Genomic DNA, 14760 nt, shown 5'->3' on the forward strand with positions numbered 1-14760 from the left:
ACGCTCGTATGCGTATTCACATGCAATATACATGGAAGCTCGCCTGTATATATTCACGTACATACACATAGACGCACCTTTGCTATTTCAATACACATACATATAAAATGGTTCCCACACATTATAGTTAATAACCAGAGTTATTAAAGGTATTTGTTAGCTAATAATTATGATGTGAGATGTACTTAAAGGAGATCTAAGGTTCAGAATACAGTGGACATGTCATGTTTGGTATCATACAAAATCCCTATTTATTTGCAGACATCCGTTTCTATCGGCAAAGAAGTCGCATCATGCGTCCGCTAGTTATGGATGACAGGGAATTATTGAATATGTTATTACTTGTATGCAGTGTTGTAGCCAGTTTTAACCAGTTCTTCGGCGGGAAGCTACACAATGTGACTATTGGAAGATTGAGCCATACCCCTGATGACACCGTATGAACTGACCAATGACCAGAAGAAAGAACCAATGAGAACCTGTCAATTTGTCCCTTTGTTAACTCAGAAACCTGTAAAGTATATAGGCTGAGTCCTGACCTCAGTGTACACACATCTTCTAGCGACCGCAGACTGTATACTGGGACTAGATTGATTACTGTATACTGGGACCAGTGCGCACGCGTATGTATCGGGCTGTACTATTTTCATTGCTTTTTACTGTAATTGTTAACTTTTATATTGTGTTACCCCTTTTTACATAAGTAACTTTTTGTGCTTTGGAACCACGAGATTGGACTGGAAAGCAATTCTTTCTTAAGCGAATTGCAGCGCTAAATAGCGACTCATAGGAATCTATATGTACAGCCCATGATTATCCCATATCACCAAGATTCTATGCCAGAGAAACATTTTCTGTTAGGAGTTAGGTTTATATAATCTAAAACACAAGGAGGGGCAATTAGATTCTGTGTTATAGTAGTGATGTGCGTTACAGAACAGCACATTGTTACCATCAACATGGCTGATTTTACCTCGTACCCCATAGATGATAGTCAATGTACAGTTTTGTGTTTGCAAACCGAAATTGTGCAGAATTGAAACAACCTTAAAAAATTCCTCTTCACGTAGGCACTTGATAAACATTTTCTAGTGTTGACCAAAAAAAAAGCAAAGGAGTATTCTGGTTAATCGTTGTATTACTTTTATACCTAAAGTCAGAACTCCTAATTTGCCTAAATTGTTCTCTAGTTATTTGAAATTTTGGTAAAAGGGCATGATATTGGCCTACAAACAACTGTTGCATTCTCTACACAATCTCATCGTTCAAAGCTCTGAAGAGCTGTAAATTCTACATATAAAACAGAATAAGATTAATAGTGAGCCATGTTTGCAGAGTAGAGCAATCCTATTAAATGAAATATTAAAATAACAGGTAGTAATACCTTTTCTGTGTAATAGCTGGAGCGCACGTGAAAGTTCCCAAGCTCCTGGTGATTATCATCTTGAGTGTATAGATCTTTTAGTGTCTCGGGTTCTTGATGCTTGCAGAACTGTCAAAATAGATTTATATAATACAGTTTTATAATTTGAATGTGCCTTCTTATAGACAGCAAGAAATATGTTTTTGTAAGAAATAGGGAATGGAAATAATCCACTCCTACTCAGCAAAACAGACATCTGGAAAATGCCCATTACACATATACACCCAGAGACGGCTGCTAGGTACATCTAATCATTAATGTAAATATCTAACCAGCCAATCATATGGCAGCAACGCAATGCTTAAAGGCTGGCAAATAAGGTCAAGATGTCCAAGTTGTTGTTCAAAACAAACGGGAGAATTGGAAAGAATTGGGACTTTGACTGTGGAATAACTGGTGGTGAAAGATGGGGTACCTTCCGTTTTGCTATCTGCTTATATTTTATCACACAAAAGTTTTCAGACTTTAAGCCGCACATCCACTAGGCGATATATATGAGTATAAATGAGCGATTGAACGATAACGACATTGTTATCGTTCAAGCACTCATTAATTGTGCACTATAATGTCGAAAACGACCAGCGATGTGCGCTCCCGCTGATCGTTGCTGACATCAATCATCGCCTGAACATGCTCGTCAATCTGCCAATAACGACAGATTGACCATGTTCAGGGATGACGGAGGGTGCCCACACTGAACGACATATCGTTCAATATAGGCACTGCATGGGAAGAGGAACGACTGTACGATTACAATGGTGTAAGCGTACTGTCGTTCCACTATCTGCTAGTGGATGTGCCCCTTTACACAGAATAGTACACCAAACAAAAAACACCCAGTGAGTATCAACACCTTAGATGAGAGAGGTCAGAGGAGAATTTTCAAATATTCATGTTACACCAGAGGTTTACAGATATGCATCTCTGAACACAGCATGTCGAACCTTGAAATGGATGGCCTACATCAGCAGATATCAACTGAGATTAATTGAAATGCCATAATCAAAAGCAGTAAGCAAGTCACGTGCCATTCCGTGTCAAATCAACACACTTTTTGTTAAAATTTTACCTCACCAGCTCAGATTTTGTTCACATTTGGTATATGGAGAGTATATGTGTAGTCTAATAAAAATACAAAATTTTATTTAAACATCTCATGCCGTTTCCAAAATATGTCAGATTTTCAAAAATCTGTCAAAAACGCACAACCAGCATATTTTCAAATCGCCATAGCAGCTCGCCTAATTAAGATAGAGAGGTGGGAGTGGTGCCTTTCTACTATGTTTTTATGCCCTTTCCCATGATTTACAACACAATAGGCTTTGTGAGGAAAAACTTTTTCCAAATTCAAAACAGAAATTTTTGATCATGATTATCTCAAAGTGTGTTGACAAAAAAGTTCAAAACATTTCTGGAACTAGTCTATACTGTACTAATGTTAAATTTTTTCAAAATGTAAAAAGGGGGAGGATAGCCTGAGGGTTCCATGGTCACATCTACACAAGATATTGCAGAGATTTTTAGTTTATTTTATAAAAACTTATATAAAACACAGTTGACTGAGGATGTGAATGCTCTGTCATTATATGTTGCTTCTGCTAGGCTTCCAAAATTGTCATCCGAGGCTCGGGCGTATTTAGATGCCCCGTTGACCCTGGAGGAGGTAGATGCTGCGATTAGTTCCTTTCCCGGTAACAAGGCACCCAAATCTGATGGGATTCCCATAGAGATATAGAAAAAACATGCTCGTATCTTTGTTCCAAGACTTTTAGATCTGCTTAATGGGCTCTATGAAGAGAATTTGTTCTCTCCATCTATGTCTGAAGCCATAATTGTTGTGCTCCCTAAACCCGGGAAGGACCCTAGATACCCTGATTCCTATAGGCCAATTTCTCTAATTCCCACAGATGCCAAAATTTTGGCTAAGATCCTTTCTATTCGGCTAAACACTGTTATTACTTCGATTATTCACCCAGACCAATCAGGATTTATGCCAGGCAAGTCGACGTCGGAGAACATTAGAAGGCTGCACACTCACTTACAGGCCTCCCATGGGGAGGAATCGTCCTCTATTATTGTGTCATTAGATGCTGCAAACGCATTTGACTCTGTGGAGTGGCCCTTTCTGTGGGAGGTCATGTTATGTTTTGGGTTTGGGCCGGTGTTCTTGAAATGGGTAAAGCTTAAGTATGCGAACCCTACTGCCAGGGTGTCAGTGAATGGGTTTATCTCCCCGTCCTTCCCCCTGTCTCGGGGTACAAGACAGGGTTGCTCCTTGTCCCCAACCCTGTTTGCATTGGCTATTGAGCCGTTAGCCTGTATTTTACGTTCTCACCCTGATATTATAGGTCTCCAATTGGGTAATAGAATGGACAAAGTTTCCTTATATGCAGATGATTTATTACTTTTTTTGTCTGATTATGTAACAGCTATGCCTGTGGTTCTTCAAGTCATAGAACAATTTGGAATTTTTTCTGGTCTTAAGATAAACTGGGACAAATCATCTATCCTTCCTCTTAGGGGGTTGTATCCGACTGTTCCCATTATCGCTCTCCCTCTCTGTTGGGTAAATAAATTTAAATATTTAGGTATTTGGATAACTAATTCCCCAAAGGACTATATAGTATTGAATGTTGAGCCACTGTTTGTCTACTTAAAGGGCAAACTTCAGTCCTGGCGCCGGCTCCCTCTTACCGTTACTGGTAGAATTAACTTAATCAAGATGGTGGTGTAGCCAAAATTTGTGTACATTTTACAGCATTCTCCTGTTTTTATTAGATATATTGTTTAGGCATTTGAATAGTCTTCTTTCTTCATTGGTCTGGGTGAATCGTCGACCACGTATTCAATTGGCAGCTCTGACCCGATCTAGGTCTGGGGGAGGTCTGGCTCTTCCAAATTTCAAATTTTATTATTATGCGGCGCAGATGGCACATATACGGTTATGGCTTCAAGATGACTCCCCTAATGCCCTGCACATTTTGTTGGTTTCTCAGATTTTTCTTAACTTTACACCATTGCAGGCCTTGCTTGTGGGTAGAATTATACAGAAAGGCCCTCCCCTGTTGATGCAAGCTATTAAGATATGGAAATTGGTATCTAGTATTCTACAGTTTACGGGATTAGATCCAGACACGTATATTACCTGAACTGGCCTCTTTACAGCTTGAGGTGACATGGGGTTCTAACGGTGTAACTACATTGGGTCATTTATATGACACTTCAATTCTTAAATCTTTTGCACAACTCCAAGAAGCTCATCATCTCCCTCAATCATATTTCTATAGATATTTACAATTACGGCATGCTCTCTCGGCTCAATTTTCAGATGGCCCTCCTCTAATTCAAATATCCCCATTGAAGTCATTCCTTTTATCTTTAGGTCCCTGGAAGACGCTTTCTTACTTATACTCCTGCATATTGTCTTATCATCATAAGGATAGTTTACCACATCTTAGATCAAAGTGGGAGAGAGATATTGGCCTTATAAGTGATACGGAATGGGATAATGCTCTAGAAGCTCCTCGTATTTCCACGACTTCTATAAGATTTCAACAGATTGAACTGTTTATTCTACACCGTACCTATTTAACTCCTGTTCATTTGCTAAAATTTGGGGGGAGAGCATCTGACATATGCCCTAAGTGTAAAATTAGTAGCAGTACTCTCTGGCACCTTCTATGGGATTGTCCGGTGGTTAGCACTTTTTGGAATAAGGTTCTGAGAGTTTTGTCCAATACAGGTATTGCTCCCACTTTAGCTACGCCATTGACGTGCTGTTTAGGCTCTATGGACGATGAGGTAGTGGACAGATATCTTAAGCAATACATTGTCAATATGTGTACACTAGCTAATGTATGTGTGGCTCGGTCGTGGATGGCTCCTACAGGACCAGATTATAATGCTTGGCTGTCCTTGGTCCGTACCACTGTTGAACATGAAAAACATGTCTTTATTTGTCGAAAAGCTGAGAAGTATGAACGTATCTGGAGCAGTTGGCTTAAATCCTGTTATGCCCGTGCACTGCCTAATGATTGACCGGTATATTATTGTTAGGATAATGAGGTAGATTATTACTTTGTTGGAGGTAATGTGCTGTGTGATAAGTTGAGAGCAGAATTTATTGGGATCTAGTTGATTTTGCCAATTTTTCAGGTGTTATTTTTGACAATATTCCAATATTTGTATAGTGTATTTTTATATATATATATATATATATATATATATATATATATGTGTGTGTGTGTATATATATATATATATATATATATTTTTTTTTTTTTTTTTTTTTTTTCTCTATGTTTATTGTTTTGGTATACAGATTAATATTATATTTTTTATAAGCAATGGATCTGGGATGCAGTTTGTAGATCTAGGTTTTATATTCCAGATACTGTTATTTGATTATGTATTAATGTGTATATATGTATGTATATGTGTATATATGTATGTGTATATATATATTCTTTTTTTTTTATTATTATTATTATTTATTTAGTTTGGTTATTTGTTAATGTACTTCTATAAACCAATAAAAATTTACTCAATTAAAAAAAAAAAAAAAGGGGGAGGATAATGGGTTCATAGTTAAAAATATTTTTAAACAGGAGTAGGCACTACGTTTAAATCCACTTATATGATGGATCAACTAAAATTAGCATAACACTCAATATTTTAAATAAATGTAAATTCTTAGTTACTTTTTGTCATTATCTACATGTGAGAATATATATATTATATATTCTCACATGTAGAGATTGTCAAAAATTGAGAATTTACAAAAATCAAATATTGTAGGCTTAATTATAAAAGCTCCTATAGGACTTTATTAACTAAAAACAATGAATAATGCTTGCAAATAAATAATGATCTTCAATAATGTTAATGCATTATTTATGAATCATGCTCATGAATCATTGCTCTCATGAATTAATTGTGAGGAATCATGCTCAGTATTGCAGGACAGTTTGCAGCATGTCTGTGCAAGCTCTTGACAAGTTATGACATTGCACCCAGTCAGTGCCCCCTCCTCTCACAATACCTATTAGTTTGTGTCTGGAGTCAGTATTGAGTGGGTGTAAGTGCATTATAGTGGTGTTTTAGAAGATGTTTTCAGTTGATTATACTGTGATTTGTTATTAAATTGTTGTGTTATATTTAAACAGTGTTATCACTCAAGCTAAAAATTGTTTTTTTTCACAAACTTGTCTTGTCACAAGCTAGACTTCGATGTTGAGGCAGAGTGGCATTTTTCGGCCACAGCCCATGGGAAAGGCCCCTGTGATGGAGTTGGCGGCTCAGTAAAGAGACTGGCAGCTAGAGCCAGCCTACAACATCCATATGAGAACCAAATCCTCACACCTCTCCAACTTTATGAATGGGCAGTAGAAAGTATATCTGGAATTAATAGGACTTTCACAACGCAAGAAGACTTTATTGAGTCTGAAACATTTTTGAATGATCGTTTCAGCCAGTCAGTAACTATTCAGGGAACACAACAGTATCATGCTTTTATACCTGTTGATTCAAGTACATCAAAAATATCTGTGAAAACCCTTTCTAAAGCTACATCATCATCTACAGTATTCGTTACAAAATCTCTAGACAAACTCCAGTTGACACAAATAAATGGCTATATATCCGTTGTGTATAAAAAGAAATGGTGGCTTGCTTATGCGATGGACAAGAATGAAGATTAATTAAAAGTGACCTTCCTTCATCCAGCTGGATCTTCACCATCATTCTTCTATCCAAGGAAGCCTGATGTACTATGGATACCTCTAATAGATGGCTTATGCAAAGTCGTCCCTATAACTCCAACTGGAAGAATTTGTGTCCTGTCTCCTGATGACACTTTAAAAACCACTAAGGCATTGTCAAACTAATCTTCAGCCAACATTGTTGACTGACTAATACAATGTCAAGTATTTCTATTCAACTTGATTTACCGTATATAATTAAACTAATGAAGCCATCAAATCTATTATTACCTATTACTACTTGTAATACACCAGGCTTTTGTGAATAAACTACCTTGCTTTAAAATTATTTTTAACTATGAACCCATTATCCTCCCACTTTTACATTTTGACAAACATTTAACATTAGTATAGACTATTTCCAGAATTTTTTAAAACTTTTTTGTCTACGCACTTTTTGAGATAATCATCATCAAAAATTTCAGTTTGAAATGAATTTGGAAAAAGGTTTTCCTCACAAAGGCTATTGTGTTGTATATCATAGGAAAGAGCATAAAAAAACAAGGTAAAATGACACCACTCCCACCCACCTCTATAGCTTAATTAGGAGAGCTGCTATGGCGATTTGAAAATATGCTGGTTGTACGTTTTTGACAGATTTTTGAAAACTTTACTTTACATATTTTGGAAACGGCATGATATATTTAAATAATATTTTGTATTTTTCTTAGACTACACATATACTCTCCATATACCAAATTTTAACAAAATCTGAGCTGGTGAGGTAAAATCAGTGTGTTGATTTGACACGGAATGACCCTCACCCCAAGCTAGTTCCATGAAATATGATTGAGCTCAATGGCCTCCACAGTCACCAGCACTCCATCCAATACAGCACCTTTGGGATGTGGTAAAACAAGAAATTTGCAGCACAACAAATCTATAGCAAGTTAGTGATTCTATAATGTCAACATGTATCCGAATCTCCCACACCTTGTTGAATCAATGCCACATAGAGTTCAGGCTGCTCTTGGGATAAATGTGGGTACTACCCAGTACTAGAAGGTGTACATAATAGTGGCCACTGATTGGTGTTTTTTATAAATGAAGGAAAATGCAAACAAACAAACAAACAACATAAAGCACGCATATCATTAAGTTAAAAAGACACAGATACATAAAATGTAATGTCACCTGTCGATATAAACTGAGAGCGATGGGGTGGTTCTGCAAAGTCATGAAGAAATCTCTACGATTAAACTCGTGTTTCATATATGACACAACAGTGTAAACTAAGGGGAAAAAAATATTTGTTAAATCAGTGTTAAATGAATATAATAGATTTCATTACTCTAACATGGTAAGAGACTCATCATTGAAAAGAGTACAATGTTTTATTTTTAGAATAAGCTAAATAAGTACAATGCCACAAGTACAATGCAGTTGATTAACTCCTATATCAGACTGTTTACAGTTATCCTCTTTACTGATTTTCCCCATCAATGGTTCTTCCCTCCCCCCATTCCATTATTAAATTCGGCTGCCAGTATTATTCCTCTCTAACATGTCAATCTCAGTTGTGCCCCTCTTAAAATCCGTGCACTTGCTCTTACTACACTCTAGGATAAAGTTCAGTGTAATAAGGTTAAGCTCAACTGCTCACGATACAAATTTCCAAGACCTGTTGCTGTTATCCACTTCTCTATTGCTCCACAAAATATGTACAGAATACTTTCAAATACAGACATCCATACCTGAATGTACAATCACGTACAGTATTCCTTCCAATATGTATAAATTTGGTGTCAAGACAGAGTACATGTACCATGTATGAGAAGGATGCATAGTAGTTATACATCACAAGTGGCCCAAGTTCTTGGGTGGGAGTGGTTACAGGAAAGTGGCAAATTCAAGAGAGCAGTGTCTTTAGATAGAGTATATCACTGGCCTGAATTTAAGAATCAATAACATGTTCCTCTCTTACCACTGGCTGTCATTTGTCCAAAAAACAACAGTGTGGTTCCTCTTAGGGCCATATTCAATTTGGAGCGAAAAGCCGTTCTCTGCAAAAATTTTTCGCCGATGACATAATTTTCAATGACTTGTGTTATCCCTGTATTCAATTTGTTGGACTTTTTGACAGTGCGAAAAGTAAATGCATCAGACCCAGCGATAAAGTATCACCAATGAATAGGTGGTGCAAAAAATTGCAAATTTGAGGTTTTGGGGTGCAGACTTCTAAAAACCACCCAGCACCCCTTGGACAGGCCCCCAAACGTATTCCGTTTCAAAAATGTTTTAAAAAGTTCCTTAGGACACCCCAAAAAAGTACTTTAGTTTTGGGGGTGAAAAAAAAGACAAAGTTGGGGGACAGCATGATTACACTTATAAACTAGTGAAATAGATTCAGGGTGGGGGGTCCCCAAGTATGCCCCAGGTGTTTCTTTGATTGCAGGTGGTTGCGGCAGGTGGATTTTTCACATTTAAAAAAAAAAAAAAAAAAATCACATTAGCCACTTTAAAATATGCTTGCACCCATTTTCAAGTACCCCAAATTTGGTGGGACTAGTCATTTAAAAAAAAAAAAAAAGTGCTATTCTTCACCACTTTCCCAAAGACGCTAAATAGCACATTTTGAGACAATTTAAAGACCCCAAATACCTTTAGCAAGGCTATTCGGGGGTACCCGTTGTGAACCCCCATGTCAGAGCACCTTTTGGGGGGTGGCAGGCTGATTTCCCCAAAAATTACAGGACTTTTCGTCGATTTCATTTTTGCCAGGTGCCGTTTTAGCGGATTTGGAATTGAATACGGGGATACGCGGGGATGAGCATATAATAACCATGCTATGGTGCTTTTCCTACAGTGAGGTTCTGCTTCAGGAGAAGCAGCCAAAGAATGATTATAATACTATCTGAATTACATCACCCGACATTATGACAATGGGCCAGATTCAGAGATAGACACAGGTAGTACAGCAGCTGCTGTCTTTGTATGTGGCGGCTGTGCTAAAGTATGCCAAATCCGCAGGAGGCGTCTTTTGTGAATTGCAGCTCACTGCATGCTTCTGTGATCCGCTTCTTTACACCCCCAAACTAGCCCAGCTAAGCCGCCCCAGGGCACCGCCATAATAAAAATAAAAAGTGCAGTGTAAAAGAGATAGTTAAGAGCAGCCACAGCTGCATGTTAGGAATTCTAGGTAAGTCCTACAAGTTATATACTGTAGTGCAGCTTTGGTTAATATTTTGGGGCGTGGGTCCCCCTGGATTGCTTTGGTCGATCTGTTTCAGGGCACCGCATATAACACATTTTAACCCTTCACTGTTTGTTTATTATATATGTACTTCACACTTTTTTATTTCATTCTTTATATGCAGCTGTGGCTGCTCCTAACTATCTCTTTTACACTGCACTTTCCTTACTATGGCGGTGCCCTGGGGCCTTAGCTGGGCTGGTTTTGGGGGTCCTGCACTCTGTATTTGAACCTTAGTATTTTAGGGACCTACCCTAAAGAGGTTACCTGGATATGGTGGGTAGGCCCATAACCTTGGATATGATTATGCTAAAACCCTCTATTGATTGCAAAATGTTATTGCATTTATATGTATTATTAACAATTTGGAGTTGTGCACCTGAGATTTGTCTGTTTCTGTGACTGCAATTAGTCTCATCAGGTAGCACCTCCCATTATATATATTCAGGGTGTGCAGACCAGTAACCTTTTTCTGTATATAAATATTGGTCCTTTGTAGTCCAGAAAATGCAACAACTATAAATATATGACAGATTGACAGGATGAATAAATAGCAATACAGAAATGGATAAGTCATCTAGAAAATATATTGCTTTTTTCATATATTGCTTTTAGATAAACACTCCTTTACTAGAACCTCATGTTAACTTATAAATTGACTGAGCAACTTCCATTCCTGTATTGCCGTTTGTGAGGCATTTATGGGCCAAAGGACCTCATTCAGACCCGGTCGCAAGCGCTGAGCACTCGCAACTGGGTCGATGTTTAGGCCCTGCGCATGTGCAGCGTCCGCACTGCACACGCCCCAGAGCGAGAGAGAAATTCTCTCGCTCCGGAGCTCACTACAAAAGGAGCGGCTGTCGATGTTGATCGACAGCTCGACCAGTTTTGTAGGAGTGGCGGGGGGGTGGTTTAAGGAACGCCTGCCATTTTGTGGGCGACCACACTGACATCAGCAGTGATGTCAGTGGGGAGCTTCCTGCTCGATCAGAGCAGGAAGCTCCCTGGGGCATGCGGTTGCCGAGACCCAATCTTAGGGTCTCGTCGCAAGCCCCGATGGTCTTGACCTTCGCGACCATCAACCTGGCCGGTCCCTAAAGCTGTGGATGGCAACCCACAGCTTAGCTAGCGACCAGGAGGCCGCACTTGAAAAGTCAAGCGGCCGCCCTCGTTCAGAGCGAGCGCTCGCTTCTTGCGACTGCATCTGAATGAGGGCCAAAGAGTGCTGGTCCTTCTATTGCCATTTTGGAGCCTGTTGTACAGTACCTGTGGTATTCTCTGGGCAAGTTAGCTCTCAATTAAAAAACACGTGTCCCAAAATTGGGACTGTTTTTGTATACCACTATGTCCACTCTATTAGCAGGAGCACAAGAACGTGGTAGATGGCATATATTTGCAACTATGTCTGATACCCCTTTTACACCAGCGCTAAAACCGGGTTATGGCAGGGTTAACCCGGGTAGCTCCTTGGTGTAAAAGGGGACAGGGTTGGATTTCCGGGACGAGTGACCTGGCAATCCAACCCAGGTAACTTGCAGGGTTTAATATGGGAATAACCTGTGAAACCCTGCAGTGTAAACGGCGCGATCCGCGTCACGATGACATGGAGCACGCAGCATTCCGGCTGATTGGCTAGCTTCAGTGGCGCTTGGAGATGACGTCATCTCCAAGCATCCACTTCCATGCAGGAAGAGCCGGGTCACTGCAGATCCGGCTCTGGTGTGAACATTGCCGACTCAGGAATTTCCTGGGTCGGCGCCGGCTGAATTCCGGGTCTGATCCGGTTTGGAACCCTGTTCCAACCTCTGGGTCAAACTCGGAATTTGGGTACAAAAGCAGAATAACTGAAACTCCTGCTTGTTATGTTATAATAGAATAGCAGCATTTTTTTTTACAGGTTCACAGCAGTGTGTTTGGGAATCTTCTTGTGCGTTTCTCTTTTCCACATGGATACATTTTCTGGACAGTTATATAAACTGTTGTCTGAGCTCTAAATGATTTTAAGTTGCATCCATTTAAAAAGAAAAAAAAAAGAAAAAAACATTTGTCCACAGCTTTATGAATTGATGTTCTAAATCTGGATTCATTCTGAGGAAATGTTAAGGTAAGAGGAGGATGTTTTTACCATGGCTGCACACAGCATCAGGTGGGGCTTAGAGGAAATGTTGGGTTGTCTATTTGGCCACAAAGCATTCATGTATGAGCCAAATCAACTTATTTCAGATGTCAATCTGAATGAATAAACAGTTGGTGAAACACACTGTGATTAAATAGGTAGGAAGAGTAATATTTGTTGAGGAACACAAAGTATGGTGTTGTTTGTTCTGGGATGCAGTCAGGATACCGACCGTCAGAATTTCGAAGATCAGAATACAGACAGCGGCATCCCGATGGTCACAATCACGACAGATTCCGATGGTATTAGGGTTAGGCTGCGGGAGGGGACGGTTAGGGTTAGGTTGCGGGACGGGACGGTTGGGGTTAAAATACTTACCAAAACCCGTCAGGATTTTGACCATTGGGATGCCACTGTTGGTATATTGACCACCAGCTTTGTGACCATTGGGATCCCGCTCCCAACCTGTTTGTTCTTTGTGCCCAAGCCTTAGATTTGAATACGTCACTTACCAAGGTCAGTGTCTCCACTTTCAATAGCTTTGCCAAGAGCAAGATTGCTCCTCTTCATCTTTAGAAGCAATGGTACCTGATCCTCTGACTTTGGCTCATACTCCAAAAGCTGAAAGGATAAATGAACCATATATTTTAATTTTTTTTTTTATAATCTTAATACACTAAGAATAGGAGTAGCATGGTATAAACAGCATTTGGGCTCAAAGGCTATAGAGGAGAACTACGTCTCTTATATGCTACAAAGGCTCAGGGCAAGCAAGATGAACAGATGCTATTTGTGGTCACAGGGATGAGGAGGACAGAGAAGAGGCATGGACTACATTTTAGAGAGCTTCTAAAAGGCTAGACGTGTGTGTGAAATATACAGTGCATCCGGAAAGTATTCACAACGCTTCACTTTTTACACATTTTGTTATGTTACAGCCTAATTCCAAAATGGAATAAATTCATTTTTGTCCTCAAAATTCTACACACAATACCCCACAATGACAACGTGTCAAAAGTTTTTTTGAGATTTTTGCAAATTTACAAAAAAAAAACAGTAAGAAATCACATGTACATAAGTATTCACGGCCTTTGCCACGAAGCTCAAAATTGAGTTGAGGTGCATCCTGTTTTCACTAATCATCCTTGAGATGTTCCTACAGCTTAATTGGAGTCCACCTGTGGTAAATTCAGTTGATTGGACATGATTTGGAAAGGCATACACCTGTCTATATAAGGTCTCACACTTGACAGTGCATGTCAGAGCACAAACCAAGCATGAAGTCCAGGGAATTGTCTGTAGACCTCCAAGACAGGATTGTCTCGAGGCACAAATCTGGGGAAGGGTACAGAAAAATATCTGATGCTTTGAAGGTCCCAATGAGCACAGTGGCCTCCATCATCCGTAAATGGAAGAAGTTCGGAACCACCAGGACTCTTCCTAGAGTTGGCCGGCCGTCTAAACTGAGCGATTGGGGGAGAAGGGTCCTAGTCAGGGAGGTGACCAAGAACCCGATGGTCACTCTGTCAGAGGACCATTCCTTTGTGGAGAGAGGAGAACCTTCCAGAAGGACAACCATATCTGCAGCAATCCACCAATCAGGCCTGTATGGCAGAGTGGCCAGACGGAAGCCACTCCTTAGTAAAAAGCACATGGCAGCCCACCTGGAGTTTGCCAAAATGCACCTGAAGGACTCTCAGACCATGAGAGACAAAGATTGAACTCTTTGGCGTGAATGCCAGGCGTTATGTTTGGAGCAAACCAGGCACCGCTCATCACCAGGCCAATACCATCCCTACAGTGAAGCATGGTGGTGGCAGCATCATGCTGTGGGAATGTTTATCAGCAGCAGGAACTGGGAGACTAGTCCGGATAGAGGGAAAGATGAATGCAGCAATGTAGAGACATCCTGGATGAAAACCTACTCCAGAGCGCTCTTGACCTCAGAATGGGGCGACGGTTCATCTTTCAGCAGGACAACGACACAGCCAAGATATCAAAGGTGTAGCTTCAGGACAGCTCTGTGAATGTCTTTGAGTGGCCCAGCCAGAGCCCAGACTTGAATCCAATTGAACATCTCTGGAGAGATCTGAAAATGGCTTTGCACCGACGCTTCCCATCCAACCTGATGGAGCTTGAGAGGTGCTGCAAAGAGGAATGGGCGAAACTGCCCAAAGATGGGTGTGCCAAGCTTCTGGTATCATATTCAAAAAGGCTTGAGGCTGTAATTGCTGCCAAAGGTGCATCAACAAATTATTGAGCAAAGGTT

General features: G+C 39.9%; 1 protein-coding gene across 2 annotated transcripts in view; it reads right to left on the reverse strand.

Annotated features, from left to right (window-relative positions):
* Positions 1-14760, reverse strand: part of VPS16 (VPS16 core subunit of CORVET and HOPS complexes) — a 192969-nt gene that overhangs the window by 26339 nt on the left and 151870 nt on the right. For both annotated transcript variants that reach the window (XM_088451038.1, XM_088451037.1), the window contains exons 17-19: positions 13004-13112; positions 8317-8414; positions 1385-1492 (exon numbers count right to left, since the gene is read on the reverse strand). In XM_088451038.1, coding sequence (XP_088307164.1) covers positions 1385-1492; positions 8317-8414; positions 13004-13112 — 315 coding nt within the window. The remainder of the gene's footprint in view (positions 1-1384; positions 1493-8316; positions 8415-13003; positions 13113-14760) is intronic.

This window comes from Taudactylus pleione, unplaced genomic scaffold, assembly GCF_031769625.1.
Source record: "Taudactylus pleione unplaced genomic scaffold, aTauple2 ptg000536l, whole genome shotgun sequence".
NCBI lineage: Eukaryota > Metazoa > Chordata > Amphibia > Anura > Myobatrachidae > Taudactylus > Taudactylus pleione.